The sequence below is a fragment of the Stegastes partitus genome, unplaced genomic scaffold, assembly GCF_000690725.1.
Source record: "Stegastes partitus isolate 25-593 unplaced genomic scaffold, Stegastes_partitus-1.0.2 Scaffold55, whole genome shotgun sequence".
Taxonomy (NCBI): Eukaryota; Metazoa; Chordata; class Actinopteri; family Pomacentridae; genus Stegastes; species Stegastes partitus.
In genome coordinates this window covers 510,012-525,913 of record NW_007577786.1, presented here as the reverse complement: position 1 = coordinate 525,913, position 15,902 = coordinate 510,012, and the positions used below count along the sequence as shown (strand labels likewise).

Genomic DNA, 15,902 nt, shown 5'->3' with positions numbered 1-15,902 from the left:
ACCAATAAAATGAAGACTCGAAATACTATAGATAATTAACCACATGTTTAATTCCACACTTTTTTCCCATCTGCTCTGTGTAAACACAGCCTGCAGTTTAACCCGATTCAGCTAAAAGTGTTGTGATTTTTATGTGACTGTTTCCATGTGAGTCAATAATGGTTTCACTGTTGCACTGAAAAGTAGATTTCTACATTTCTTTTGTATTTGCAATTTCTGGTTCTGATAAATGGTGTAATTTTGGCAATGTTATAAAGACCACATGTCTCACAAACCCACCAGCAGGTTTTGGGGTTCAGAAAGTTAATTCATTCAAAAACATGTAAAGAGAAAGTAACTATTTCTTGGTGACGGGTGCAGGGACATCTTGTCATCACTGTCAGGTTGCCAGGTTTGGTACTAATTATGCCTTTACATAGAACTGTAATTGAGTCTACTTTCAGTGAATCTGGACCTAATCGGTAACCTCCACTGTAGCCACAGACGCTGCTCGAAGTTCTGTCAATTAACTGTCAAGAAAATATTTGGCACCAAACCTCTCGAGTTGCAGATTTTTCTTTAAGTTCACACCAAGCCAGACAAGCTGTTATGCTAAGATGAGAATCTACCTGCTTCACACTGATATCACGGCGACGTCACTGTCCTCATCAGACTCTCAACACGGCAGCAGCGTAATAATTTAAGGTGCTTTTCTGTGCAGATTAAAGAATCGTGTTTCTGGGGCAACAACTTTGTGATGAGCGGCTCAGACTGCGGACACATCTTCATCTGGGACAGACACACCGCAGAGCACCTCATGCTGCTCGAAGCCGACAACCACGTGGTCAACTGCCTGCAGCCGCACCCCTACGACCCCAGTGAGTCCCGCTGCAGCCTCAAACTAGTCCTCCAGACATTCGGATCGTCTGCTCCAAGATGATGCGGCGACGTTTTCTTGCATGTTAACCTTATGCTCATTTTCTGGCTCGGTTTCAGTTTTGGCTTCTTCAGGGATAGACTATGATATCAAGATATGGTCGCCGCTGGAAGAATCACCGTCTTTCAACAGAGTCCTCGCTGATGAGGTAGAGTGAAATCAGTAGAAAAATGTATTTATGTGTCAGGCAACAAGATATATGAGGTGTGTCATAAAGTTCTAGGACTGGTGTCACAAAAGATATTCTTCAAATCCAAACTACAAACTACAAGTTTCCCCATACAAGTAATCCCCCTGGAGTCTAACACACTTTCCCAGCCTTCTCTGTCACGCCGCCATGCACTCCTGGAAGGATTCTTCCAGGATCCTCCACAGCTCCGTCGTCACAGCCATCTTGATGTCGTCCACGTCTTCAAAACAGGTTCCCTTGATGACCCCCTTGAGCTTGGGGAAGATGAAAAAATCCCACAGAGTCAGGTGGGGTGAGAAGGAAGGTTGGTCCAGGACGGCGATGTTCTTCTCAACCAGGAACTGTTGGATGCTCAGGGCGTTGTGAGCAGGTGCGTTGTCATGGTGAAGCAGCCACGACTTGTCCTGCCACAACTCCTCTTCTCGTGGACTGAACGAAGCAAACGCCGCAGGATCTCTTTGTAGACGTGCTGGTTGATCATCTGAAGGGGAAAACTCGTAGTTTGGGTTTAAAATATATCTTTTGTGACACTGGTCCTGGAACTTTTCTGACACGCCTTGGAAGACAGCAGCAGCATCAACCCAAAATGATTTTAAACCAACTTATACAGGATCCCCAAATTCAAAAAGCTTTCATTTGCTAATTAGAAGTGTCCATTTCTGTGTTTCCTCCTCTGAAGAAGCCCAGTGGACATCATAATCTCACAAGCAAAACCGTGAATGTATCACCTTCACACACTACCCAACATCAGAAAGCTCAGGTCCAATTTGACTGACTGTGGCTAAAACCTCTAATGGCTTTAAAAGTGGCAGCAGAAGACAACTCCACTTTTCACAGCAGACATTTTGACAGGAAAACCTCAGGTGGAATAATTGATCGAGGGTCTTATTCAGCCATGAGAGTGAAGCAGCACGCATAAAAGCAGCCATCATTAACATGTATGTGCTTTGCTTGCTGTGACAAATGTCAGTTGTGAAAAACTCCACTGGCTTTGTTTTCACTAATGCTCACCTACAGGGAGACGACAAGCACAGCACCCACCTCATGAGCTTTCTCCACCTTCAAATTAACGACGACTGGTCCTCCGCCAGGCAGCAAATCACAACTGTTCTCGACAAATCACTCGAAGGCCGACGTCTTCTGACAGGACCTAATTACCCAGCGTGCCCTCTCGCCATCTATTTCTAGCTCTTTCTCCAAAAAATGTTGCTTTAAACACAATAATCTGTATCATGTTGCAAAGCAGTTACAAAGTGCTGCACATAACAAGGAAAAATCACACAACACCCAACGTAAAAACACAGTGAAAAGAGAAGAAAAGTATAAAACAGTCCTTACCGCTGACGAGATCCGTGATCAAAGTAACTACAATCAGATCAAATCAGGAAAGGCAGAAGGGCAAAAAAGTTTGTTTGAAGCTGAGATTTAATAGAAGCCACTGCCTCAGTCTGCCATTTTTCTTAAGGCAGGTTATTCCAGAGCTTCAGGGTTGTTATTTCAAAAGCTTCGGCCGAGAGTCTGGAAGACCCCTGTCTGAGGATTTCAAAGTGCGAGAAAGGTTGTGTCGGAATAAAAGATCTGAGACACACTGAGGAGTCCGACCATGTGGTGCTTAATTAAAGGAACCCTGAAACCGATTCTAAAACATACCGGAGGTCAGAGTAAAGAGGCTAAATCAGGGAGGCTTAGTTCTGTACTGTCTGTAGCTGGTTGTTAGTTTTAATATTTAGGCGTGTAAAACAGCCTGTTGGAGTAATCCAGGGAATAAACTGTTATAGTATCTTTAAAACTTATCAGTCGAATTCTGGCAATGTTCTTTAAACGCAAGCAAACGAGGTACAACGAACTAAAAGAGAGCTACCAGTTTTTATGCTAAGCTAACCCGTCTGTTCTTAGCCTCAGACGTGAGACTGCTGCTGATCTACTCGTCTGACTCTTGCCAAGAAAGCAAAGAAATGTTGAACCCAAAATGTCATGTTTTCCTGAGTTAGATGAGACGTGTGGGTCAGCTAATTGTGCTTGGTGTAGCCTTCATGATAGATTGTCCCAAAATCCCAGGATTCCTTTAAAAAAAAAAAACAAGTTGTTTTCACTCTGTTTGGCTGCTCAGTTTCTCAGCCTTCCTTCAGATGCTTCTCACTCGCGTCCTTTTCACCTTTCTTCTTCTCTTCCCACCAGGTAATAACTCGGAATGAGCTCATGCTAGAGGAAACAAGAAACACAATCACAGTCCCGGCCTCTTTCATGCTCCGAATGTTGGCGTCCCTAAATCACATCAGATCAGGTAAACACACAAGTCGTACACTCACAGCACCACGTATGACTCTGTGTTTTCAGAAACTTGTCTTTTGTTTCTCTGCTTCTTTAATGTCGGCCTTTTTCCTCCTCGTAGATCGAATAGAAGGCGATCGCTCTGAAGGTTCAGGCCAGGAAAATGAGGACGAGCAGTAGCCAGCTGGCGTTTTATTTTAAAGAAAACACTATTTCTTCTTGCTGTATAGCACTTGAAAAATACCTGAGATTTGTACAAGTATAGTATAGAATACTTCCTTTTGAAAATTAGTGTAATTTCTAGCCCCCTGTGTTTTTTTAAGATGACTTTCTTACTGATGTTTCTGTATGAGGATAAAAGCTACATCTGTGTGAATGCAAAAGGCAAGGACGTCAGTATATATATATAAATATATATATATTAAGTGTGAGAATAATGGCGGCTGGTGTGAAAGGATGTTAAGTGCAATATTATTTTGTTAGGAGAAGGTGAGCTTTGATCAGTGTTAACGTTTGACATTTTTGAATTTGTAGCAAAATGCTAAGAAATGTTGATGTGCTGCTTCGGCAGTTACGCATGTGAATAAAAACTTTAAGAAAAAACTCATTCATTTGCTACTAAGAAAGGGGAAAAAAAGGAGAAACAAATCTATGGTTCTTCTCCTCAGAAGTGTAATGTTTTATAAAATGTGGGGGGGAAAAAATCTCCTGTGCCTCTCATTTAGTCCAAACCCAGTTTCTGTCTCTTGTAGAAGTCACTTAAACTCCAGTGGAAGACTTTTTTTCAATCACGTTGGTTAGAAGAGCTTTTAAAGATACTGAAATGCTTTCAGAACAACAGTAAGTGCTGCCAAATTGGGTTATTTTTCTGAAAGAAAACAAACAAAAAAAGAGCAGGGTAACACAGTAAAGGCACAAACTGCTGGCGGGCAGTGCTGTTCCACTTCAGCTCTCCTTCACAGCAGACAAAAAAGGTTTTATTTAACATTTATGGAAAAAAAGGGACTTAAATAGAAGAATCTTAATACAAAGCTTTAATGCAAATATTTGTATTACTGTATAGCGAAAATCAAAAGGTTACATCACTTCTCGGGTGTATAGCTTTTTCTTACAAAAGTAGTACCTGTTCAAACATAATACGAAAAATACGAGGTAAGACTGAAGCACCAGAACTGGGCTCTACTTAGTACAAAACTCCTCTCAGAGTTCCTTTTATATAATAGTAAAAGGAGTGTTGGCGTGTATAAATAGAGGTACAAGTACCACTCAATATTTACAGTTTCTGTGTCTTGACTTTCATAAAGTTTCATAAATTTCATAATGTATTTCTGACACAGTCAGTCTCTACATGAGGAAATCTGGACCTAATTTACTTAGAAGCCCAGTTTTCCTCATTTGGTCTTCATTGCTAATAAACTGCAACAATCACCTTCTCTGACGTACAGCGAGAGAACACGTTGTATGTTCAAGTGCAATTACCGTGAATGTCCACAGGTACAGGTGATGATGAAATGTGAGGACTGTGTTCTGTTGCTAACGTGGCTACAGAAGGAACCCACACAACATCTCACTCTGCTGGGACCTTATTATTATTACTAATGTCAGCCAGCAGATCACTGCTGAGCATTTACTTTTACAACTGACTGATTCCCTATACCCAAAAATTCTTATTAAAAACTATCCTAGCAATCACTGCAGGAGTAACTCAGACATTATTGTCCACACCACTGAGACGCCCTTCAGATCAGTAAACCTTCCTATCGTAACATGAAAAGCCTGTTAATGAGGATTCTGGTAGATTTAAGCGCTTTGTTAAGTCATGACAATAGACGTGTTTCCATCAACATACTGTAAGCGCATTCTAAAGGATCATGTAGCGCTACAACGAATAAATGCTTTGTAATGACCAAGTGCTTTCATAATTGCTTAGTCAGTTTGAAAAATTATTTCAAAGGGCGAAAAATACGTCTAAATCATCTGATTCCAGCTTCTTATATGTGAGTATTTTCTGGCTCTTCTGTGACAGTAAACTGAATATCTCTGGGTTGGGACATCTGAGGCTGTTGTCTTGGGCTTTGGGAAACACTGACATTTTTCACCATTTTCTGCCATATAAGAGACTAAACCAACAAAATCATGGACATAAAAACTGAAAATGAGAACAATTTTCCCTTGCAGCCCTTGTGGATGAAAATGCAAAAACGAGGGAAAACACCTTCCTAAATTTTTCTTGCTTAAGTTGGTTTTACCTTTTTTGAAAGAGTTATTGTGCTTAATGGGTTATGGACCTGTTTTCCATCTAATTCACATGACTCATCAGCTGTTTTAATGATCTCTCCATTTTTCTCTTATAGATGGCTAAGACAATCAGTTTTGTGTCTTCCTTCTTTGTTTTTGTTTTTTTTTTGGTGGTTGGCAAACAGCTGCTTTTGTTTCCTGTTTGTAACTTCTGCTTCTACTGTTTATTATGCATATCAGAGTCTGTGCCGCCACCTTCTTATGACATATCTAAGTTTATTCGCTCCAAACCAGTTGATGAAAACACGCCTTTTTACCCCAAAATTTCAAAAGCCAGCTCCCTATTCGCTTGGCAGTTATACTGAAACATGACTAGTGTTGCATTAATAACATTAAGACCATGTGAATGAGGCAGTTAAACGGAACTCAGCCATGAATAGTAGTTTACACCTATTTTCCTGCTGGGACACAAATGTCTTCAGTATAAAGTGTTTTCCTCAGTCACAGTTCTAGAAGAATTTCTGAAATTCAGAGTATTTGCCCTGTCGTTAGCATGCTGTGTTATGTGGTGTGTTTACCTCAAGGAAACAAGTAGTGATCTACAGTCAGTGTCAAAAGACTGTATGAAAACAAACACAAATCTTTCTTGTCTAACTGCTGTGTCCAAAAAAAGCGTAATTTCATGTTCTCAAAAAGATTTGCAGCACTGTTCTCTGCTCCCTTTAAAATGCCTTTTTCTTAATTAAATTAAAGGTCCTGCACATCTGCACAGGTGTTTGCACTTATTCTGGTTGATTAGACTGCAGGTATTGAAATTAGTGTTCAATTAATGTCCAAGTCATAAATATGAATAAGAAATATCTTAAATGAATCAGTGAAGGTATTTACCTCCACCAGACTAGCTATGGTGTTGTATTGTTAGTGGAGAGTATTTTTAACCCTCACTTTAGTAACCCAGTGGCATATTGAACTGTTTGCTGCGTCCACGCTACACTCAGGGAGTTCTCACATGCCATCTTGGTTGTTGATTACATCCCTACTTCTGCAGCAGCGTGTCACAGCCTCCACTTGGTTACCGCAACACTCCAGACTCTGCACCCCGGTGCTTTCTTGCATTCTTGTATAATTTTACAACTTCCACATATTTGAGTTTTAAAACAATTTCACAGCGAGGATAATTAAAGCTTTCCTGATTTTGAGTCTGCGTATGAGAACTCAGACAAGTTGCAAACATGGGAATCTTTCCCATCCATCCCGTGTGATGTGAACGTGGCGTCAGGTTGAAGGTGAGGTGAATTATTGGAGGTTAACAGTAAGACTGATAAACGTGCATGTTGTCACGCACTGACTGGTGCAAACAAGCTACCAGAGTGAGGGAGCTGCAGATGCCCACACAGCTCAGAAAACCATCTAATTAGACACAGTAAGTGAAAACATCTGTGTGTGTGGAGAATGGCTGCTGGGCGCAGTGCTTTGAGAACAAACTGCGTCTTCAGTAGAGCTAATCCGGCTGGAAACGTACTTTTCTTAATGTAATAAAGAAGCAGTTTTAAAGGAAGCAGATCACAGTGCTGTCAGAGTCAGAAACTACTGTAATTTTCTTCCATGCGTCCTAATGAGGCATGTGTTCTTGTTACTTCTGAGAACATATAATAATATATAGTAGTAAAAAAAATTAATATAACAATCAGACCATTTAGGTTACAGTAGTTAAGGCTTCCTATTTGATTACATTAATCCTTATAAAAGCTTGCCAAGACACTGATGCTTGGTCCAACATAGTGGAATGAATAATGTGCCTCGTTCTGTTTGCTAATAATTTCAAGTACCACGTACACAGACTTCATCAGCTGTACCACAGAGCTCTGACAACTCACATGTAATAGTGTGAAGGGTGTGAGACGCTCATAAACTGAGAATAGTTGATAACTGGACCTGCTGTGTTCAGGCGGGTTTCTCCTCCATGTCCTGCTCTTCTTCATCTCTGTCGTCTTTGACAATCCCTTCATCTATGCTCTCCAGCCTCAGTCTCTGACCGTCTAGGTATCTGGGTCTCGGCGCTGCCCTCGTCGTGAAGAGTCCACCAGGCAGAGCCAGACCCTCCCCAAACAAGGTGAGCTTAGCGTCGTTCTCTATGGCCTTCGCCAGGCAGGAGGCAAATGTGTCGAGGGATTTGTGTACCTCTGCGTGGACTTGGACTGAGGATGTGTTTTCAGCTGAGGAGACAAATGTATACGCTGAGTTGTTGGTGAGGACTTGAATACAAATGCTACAGCAAACAAATCTTGTGCTTGTTGTGGTGTTTTGTTTTGTCATTTGCTGACTGACAAACTAATTTTCAAAACCCTCAGTGTGTGTGAAGTGGCTTCCCTCTCTGATCTCCTGTGGAGCCGGGAAATAAACGACAGATACCTTTGGAATGCTCCACCTGGTCTTCAAAGGTGACCGAGCTCCTCCTCTTCCCGGACGGATTCCCGTGGTGCTGTAGGAGGGAGGAGCAGTCTGTGGAGAAGTTATCCAGCAGCATCACATCTGTACCTATGTGGGGAAAAAAAAACAAAACAAGGCTAATTGCAAGCACACACTTTACTGAGAACTTAAATTAAAGGAAAAGTCATCTTGGTAACATACAGCCAGAAAAGTACACAAATAAGCTCAATAATGAGGCATCTCTGTGTGTTTAACATGACGTTACTTGCCACATCTTCAGCTGAAAACATGAGCTGTGAAAAAGGAATGTGAGGCTGACTGTAACTAAGCTGTGGGGGTATGACGCAAGAGGGTTAGTAAGACCATCAACCTTTTAAACCTCATGTGCTTTTTGTTTTCAGGTTGAGAGCAACAGTCCAGTTTTAAAAAATAGACAGACAATTGAAATGCATGAATAAAATCTGGCATTCAGGATGTCTCTTGTGGAAAACCCAATAAAAACAATGATTAGTTTTACATCTGATCTTTGACAGGGTCATTCATTCATCCATTCATCCATCCACCCACACACACCTATTTATTTTTCTTAGTGTGTTTAACACTTACATGAGTCCTGAGTGAAACTGAAGCCAGTATCTCCTGTGCTGCTCCCTGGGGCCAACAGATGTCCTCCACCAGCCAACATGGCGGTCAGGTGTGGAGACATACCCAAGTCTAAAAAAAAAAACACAAACAAGTTCTGATGCGACTACAATACAGCACACTTTGCACTAGTACCCAACCAACCTGTAACAGTTTAACCTGCATGTTGACAGTGAGTGTTTCTACATGAACATACGGCTCATCCTGGTTTTGTTCATACTGAGGAGAAGATGTTTACATGAGAAACACCAGTATCCTGGTTAATGATACCTGTAATGGTAAACAAAAACTGGAAACTCTGGAATTATTAATCTGATGTCCTTGTAGCCTTTCACCTTCAATCAATGTAACTGTGGCTATTGACCTGACATGTTCCACTGTACATGATGGTCCTGTTACCCGTCTGCTGCAGACTTAAATAGGTCAGCATTTTGATGACATCTACCATCTCAGTGACCAAGCATATTAAACTCTTTCATTACCAAAAATGAGACGCTTCTGCTGCCACTGTTTATGTTTCTGTCATAACACTTAGCTGTGGCATAATCAAGTGTTTTTAAAACCCAGTTAAAGGTTTCCAGGTTTCTGAAATCAGGATGTAATAATTACTTGCACAAGAACAAAAATCGATAATTTGAAAACCTGATCATAGCTGAACTACCTATGTTGAAGCAAACATACTCATTGTACTCTTGAGAGTTTTATGTTCAGTTTTGGTCTACGATTTGGCGTCCTAACATAAACAGGTGAGCAACCCAAACACAAAATGACCTTCCCCTGAACCGAACTTCATGACAAAGACAATCACAGCTGTCATCCCACCTGTGATTCTGTTGGAGATGCTGAAGAGGCGGGATGTTCTTTGCCGCGTGGCGAACGACTCTCTGTAGTAGCGATCTCCAAAGCACATCCCCAGCAGCTCCTTCCTCACTGTTTTATTCCACAGGCCGTAGATGAGCGGGTGGCACACGGCGCTGCAGAAAGACAGCCACGCCACCAGAGTCTCCAGCCCCTGAGACACACTGCCCTGCCCCCACAGAGCCTCAGTGCACACCACCCCGACATATGGCCCCCAGGTCATGAGGAAGGTGCCGATCACCACTAAGATGGTGACGAAGGCCTTACACTGGCTACCTGCGTACACAAGGCTCCGCCGGCTACCATTAGAGGAAGTTGAGGTGCTTGAGTTCTTACGCCCGTTTCTCTGAGCGCCCGTGGAGTCGTCCTGAGCCACAATGACCGTCCCACAGTGTACTTTACGGGCTTTCATGCGGGCAACACGGAAAATGACACCGTAACAGGCCAGCATGATAAGGAAGGGGGGAAGGATGCACCAGGCGACCCAGAAGGCCGTGTAGCTTGGCTCTCTGTGCCAAGACGCAACACACGTCCACTTGAAGCAGTCAAACTCGAAGGAGGACCAGCCGAACAGAGGAGGCAGACATCCCACCAGAGAGTGTAACCAGACGTAGGCGATGACAACGACCGCCCGGTTCCCTGTAATCTTCATGGGGTAGATCATCGGGTAGAGCACAGCGTAGTACCTGTAGAGATGAGAGAAGAACACAGTAAAAAAAAAACAATCTACTGAACGAGAACTGAACACTGTTCTCGAGGGAGGTTTCGGATCCAAGTAACACAGAGGCTGCTCAGATTGGAGTGAGTGATACAGAAGCTAAAGGCTGCACTTTACCCCCCCAAACAACGCTGTAATGTGTTTTCCTAAAAGCTGCAAACAGAACAGAAAAGAGAGGCTTGGCAGGGGAACAAAAACATGCACTGTAATCAAAAATCCCCAAAGGTGCTGAGAGTAATTAGGCTGACAGTGAGAACAGCGAGGACTGTATGCTACAGAGAAATTACAGTAGGTTTTACTGAACAGGAATAACATAACTCACCGGACTTTAAATGGTAATTCCAGCAAATGTGAAGTGCAATAATAAGCGCTGCAACTTAACTGTTACCTTTAAAATTGATTAAACTGTAGATTATTTTTCTCCATAACAGATTAATCCTTTGATTTTTAACATTTCAGAAAACAAGTTTTTAATTGCCTTTTTCCTAAACAAACAATCCAAAGTCAAACGTATAATTTGCAATTACATAAAAAAAGAAAACTAGAAAATCCAGACATACAGGAATGTTTGAAAACAATTAATAAGGATGGATACTGCTCCCAATTTTATGATTTCATTGACAAAGTGATACCAGTGTTAGATTTTTTGACACTATGTTAAAGAATGCAACAATTTCCTCCTTTTTAAACCACAATAGTTAAACTTCCCGACCAAGCCACTATTTAATTTCATCTTAACAAGCAGACATACAGAAATACTGGCAACATGCGATAATCTAAAAATTGCAAAATTCTTCTTTGAGTCAGAAAAAATCTGATCAAAGAACAAGTAAAACTTTTTTGTGCTCAAGATATTTTTGCTTGGTGCCAGGAAAGAATTGGATTTCTTTTAAAAATCTGTGACTAAAAAAGAAAAACGGGGTGTAGTATGCCCATAAGCTTTATGTGTGCAGGATGTTTTGTGTTTGTCGATTATTCTTTTCTAAAAATAGAAATGAAGTAAAATAATCTGAGCTCTGCAGATGAATAGTGCATTCACGTTGGCAGGCATTTAGACGTACTTTGTGTGTAAGCCTGTTTAATGCTCGTCACTTGAGCCGGGAAAATCTCCAGAAAAATACCACGGTCTAAGTATGTGGTTAACCAGTCTCATTTAAAAGGTTACATTCTGACCTTATGGGGAAACACACCAAAAATGACATTAGTGAACATGACCTTGTTTGTTAAATGTCAAATCTTGTATTTGGTTAAACATAAGAATGAGGTACGACACACTCAATAAAAAATAAAGACAACTGTGCTGGGTTTTTTTTACATTTACACTGAGGCTGATTGTATATTCAGGCGCCTGATTATCTAAGATGTCCAGATTAAGAGTTCCAAAAATAAACCTAATTCAAACTGAAGTCACTGTATAATTGCTGCCTTAGTAAACAGTGGACATTTGACTGTAATTAAATGTAAATTTCTCCCTGGCTACATCAAAGCTTCATCTTTTGTTGAGACTCATTTATTATGCAGATCTTATCCCTCACAGAATGATTAAAATTTCACCTCACATGTGCAGCTAAAAAAAATAACCACCTCCTCCACTTTGTCAAGGCAACAGCCAAAAAAAAGAACGATGCATGAAGCTATCACTCTTGATCTTGATACTTCTTTGCAGACAGAAATTCTCAAACTGCTCTACAGACAGCAAGCACTGGGCAACATTTGCGATAACAGTGGTGTCACTGTGGAAAACAGCACTTTTCATGGCTCGTGACTGATTACATCTCAAGGTGCTGAATTTAGAGGGTCAAACGTTCATCCTCTGCAACGATCTGTCTCGCGCTCACTCACATGTGGAAGCTGTATAATACAACCACTGGCCAATGAGCTGCCATTCTCAAGGGCACGTGAGCAAATTCTGGTAACAAGCCCGTCTCTGTTATTCGTCAGGCCACTGCTTTATTTACCTAAAAGTAGATGTGAAGTTTGAATATAATGCTGCATCAATCTATATTTCAGTATTAACAATGGATCAAATGGCTATATGTAATATGAAAGGTGCCACTCAAAGTGATAAACCAACAGAAAGTTACCGCTCTGCACTTTCCTTCACTTTAACAGAGAGTTTTTGCATCTCTCAGCTTATTGTTCTGTTTTACAGCTCGTAACTCCACTTTGTTTGAGCCCAGCTGCAGACAGTGAATCAACAATACACTACCTGCCCAGCACCAAACTGCAAACAGAGGTAAGAGAGACAAGCTGGTAAACAAAGTGGTGATTTGGCAGCTAAAGAGCCACATATTTTTCTCGAGAGCTGGTACACACCAAAATGGAGCTAAAATGAGAGTTAATATGAGACTTTCATCGACTGGAAAGAAACATGGCTTCAAATAATGCTAATGGTTATTGATTGCAAACTCTGGCATAACTTTATATGGTGATAATTTGTTAATGTTGCCAAACAAAAAAAAGGTTTTAAATTTTTGTCAAGTTGTAAATGACTATAATAATAATGATCTGGCACTAACCTGTCAATAGCAATCGCTCCGAGGGTGAGCATGCTGGCAGAGCTGATGAGCAGGTAGAGCAGAGCGGTGAAGTTGCACCACACCACGCCAAACACCCACTCTCTCTTTGCCGAGCTCACGGCCACAAACGGCAGCACCAGCACGGACAGCAGCAGGTTGGACAGGGTCAGGCTGAACACAAACTTGTTGCTGGGTGTGAGCAGATAAGGCCTGCGATAAAGGGTTGCCACGATCAACAGGTTCCCCAAGCAGGCGAGGAGCGTGATGGTCACGATGGAGACTGACTCCAGGGCAGCGAGACCCTCGCCATTCCCCACCGCGGTGCAGTTCCTACTGGTGTTCATGGTGAGAGATTGGGCCACCGCACAGGTGAAGCAATGGTAGGAGACTGCTGAGGAGGAGGTTGTGGTTAGAAACAAAATGGATGTACCAGAACCTCACAAAGAAGCATTTCTAAAATCACTCACTGTTCAAGGACTTTTTGAGTAAATTTTATCTTTTTGACAGCAAGTAAACAACCATGGAAGCAAAAACAGGCTGTACGGGTTTTAATCTCAAAGGCAAACAAAACAACTGAATTCATTGCAATAAAATTGTTTCACTTATGACATCTGAATTCATCTCTTTGAAATTCCCAAGTTGTGCAACTTCAGCGTTCACAACTTCAGACACCAAATTCAATTCAAATTCAGTACATTTTATTGATCTAAAAGTTTAAGTCAAATGAAATAAAATCATAAAAACAAGCCGCCTGAATGAAATCAGTCAGTCTGGTAATATCTGATTAATTTAAGTCATGCTATCTAGGAAATAGAAGTGCAGATTAGGTAATGGAAGTTTCTTAAATTGTAAAATGTTAAATTTGTGTAATTTAAAAAGGAAAGACCTCTATTAAGCATTCATAAAGCAGTGTGTAAACATTTAACAAATGGCATAAAATGACTACATGATAATGTAGCTATAAGCAGATGTATGGACACTTATACACATTTAATAATCCACAGTTTTCCCAACAATCATAACTTCTACTAAGTAAACTTTAATATTGTTCCAACAGTTTAAAAAAAAAAAAAAAAAAGAATATTGTTATTCACTATTTGTTAAAACACGTTCATTAAAAAAAATCCATGACTAATTAATTGTTATCAGTTTAACTATTAGCCATACAGTAGTGTGGTATAAAGCATTTATTAAATGTTTACATGATGCACAGGGATACTAAATAAGTTTTTTCTGACTGATGCACTTACAAGTTATTTTGCAGATTATTATTTGACACACAAAACATATGTTTGCTTTACATAACATGAAGCATTTGTATAAATTAAACCTCCAAACACCATTTACTTAACCAGCTACAACAATAAATGCCTGTTATTGTACAAGCGATAATAACCTAAAAAGCTGATAGATAATATAAACCTCAGTACTTTACTTGGTATGATGTTTGCATGCAGGACTTTCAAATACTTGAAATCTGTAGTTTTACATTATTTATTGTAACTTTTAGTCGAGTAAAGGGTCTGGAAACTGGACAACTTTGTTTACACTGAACTCAGCAAACGCACCAGGAGCTAAAATCCTCAGTGTTCGGCTATAAAGTGGTGAAAACCGTCGTTTGTTCACATTTTTGTCACCTTAATGTTGTCAATTTCTTCATTTAGTAAATGTTAACTCTCGAAAGCGGGAAGATTGGCAGCAAAGGTTAACTATACAGCACGACTTTTATCTTTCTGTTCAGCTAAATACTGGTATATTCAGTGAGCAGTTAGCAGCTCTGTGACCAGCAGCACCTCCAGCTCGTTAGCAGCGACGCTAACGGTTAGCTAAAACAACTACCGTTAGTTAGCCAAGTTTAGCTCAAACTTTCCCCCATTGTCCCCCCTGAAACTGAGCTCTTTACCTGCTTTGGCTCGGCGCTGTGGCTCCACATTACCCCCTTCGGCGGCGACAAAACCTCCATCTTACTTTTCGTGTTTCCACGCCAGAAGAGAACCGAGTCAGAACCCCCCCTGAAAGCCAGTCGACATTGTTAAAGTTTGGGAACGTTTGTCCCTCATCAGCCGAATCTCAAACGGCCAGCTGCGGCTGCAATGGCGTCCTCCTCCTCCTCCTCCTCCCACCTCAGCCTCTCCGGGCAGCCCTCCTTCACTGTGTGGGTGGTCGTCGAGGAAAACTGTTTTCATATCGCCATTTAAGCATTTAACGTTATAGTGCGTGGAGCTAATTCTAACATTGCAATGTAATCAAACCATCACGACGCTGTATGTGTAGGTGTAAACTAGTTTAAAGGTACGTTTTACTGAGCTCCGGGTGTAACTTGTAGTGTTGCACATTTGTAGCCGTGTTTACAAACCCATGTGAACGTCTGCATGAGTACTTCTTTAATGACAGGCTGGCTGCTTTGTGAATGGGCCACTACGCAGCATCGTTTTATCCGGCTGGACCACCCACGTGGATCAAAGCTTCCCGCACAAACGCGTCATCCCCCGCTGTCCAATGAGAAGTCGCGGACGTTACAGACTCCGTCCGTGTGGTGGCGCACTTTGACGGGAATGTAGGGAAGACCAGAAGTGCCACAAAATAAATTAAAAGCGACTTAAAAAAAATAAATAAATAAAGGAATACAACAAATATATTTGTAACCAATTCTGTCACTTGATAATAATATTCTTATTTTTAATCTCAGATGCACAATGCTTACAGTTACTCTGAGCCAAAGATGACATGAAGACATTTAACCATGTGGTAGGGGTATTCTACGGTGGCCGACGGGGGCAAATGACGTGTATATACACAAAGGAGTTGCAACTACATAAATGCGTTGCATAAACAGAAATGCACTGCAAAAAGAAAACGCTGCATACAGGCACACAACGGAAGTGCCACAGGCCTCTAGGGTGTTTGGCATTTCAGTCACTGTGATTATATGGGTGCTGAAGTGGTGTGGTGGTGCCCTGCAAAAAGAAAATGCTGCATATCCAGGAAGTGCATCAGGCCTCTAGAGGCAGTAATGAGCTTTTCACCTGAGAGGCAGATAACTGTGAGCAAGACAAGTAACATTAGTTGAGGGAAAAGCTGTATGAAAAGGTATGTATTCTCTTGTCTCCATGGGTAAAC

At 41.2% G+C, this 15,902-nt stretch overlaps 2 protein-coding genes across 6 annotated transcripts in view; one reads left to right on the top strand and one right to left on the bottom strand.

Annotated features, from left to right (window-relative positions):
• The window catches only part of dcaf6 (ddb1 and cul4 associated factor 6), a 36,386-nt gene extending 32,406 nt beyond the window's left edge, over positions 1 to 3,980 (top strand). For all 4 annotated transcript variants that reach the window (XM_008275562.1, XM_008275560.1, XM_008275559.1 and 1 more), the window contains 4 exons: positions 701 to 857; positions 976 to 1,064; positions 3,285 to 3,390; positions 3,499 to 3,980. In XM_008275562.1, coding sequence (XP_008273784.1) covers positions 701 to 857; positions 976 to 1,064; positions 3,285 to 3,390; positions 3,499 to 3,557 — 411 coding nt within the window. In that variant the 3' untranslated portion in view covers positions 3,558 to 3,980. The remainder of the gene's footprint in view (positions 1 to 700; positions 858 to 975; positions 1,065 to 3,284; positions 3,391 to 3,498) is intronic.
• Positions 3,981 to 4,319: 339 nt separating this feature from the next.
• On the bottom strand, positions 4,320 to 14,790 carry gpr161b (G protein-coupled receptor 161b). Of its 2 annotated transcripts, none has more exons than XM_008275564.1 (6): positions 14,686 to 14,790; positions 12,783 to 13,173; positions 9,510 to 10,231; positions 8,652 to 8,759; positions 8,028 to 8,153; positions 4,320 to 7,831 (listed from the first exon to the last, which is right to left on the bottom strand). In XM_008275564.1, the coding sequence occupies exons 2-6, from the start codon at positions 13,124 to 13,126 to the stop codon at positions 7,560 to 7,562; spliced, it is 1,572 nt and encodes a 523-aa protein (XP_008273786.1). In that variant the 5' UTR covers positions 13,127 to 13,173; positions 14,686 to 14,790; the 3' UTR covers positions 4,320 to 7,559. The 2 variants fall into 2 exon arrangements, with proteins under 2 accessions (XP_008273786.1, XP_008273785.1); XM_008275563.1 differs by having other exon boundaries at positions 12,783 to 13,170.
• Between the last annotated feature and the right edge of the window lie 1,112 nt (positions 14,791 to 15,902).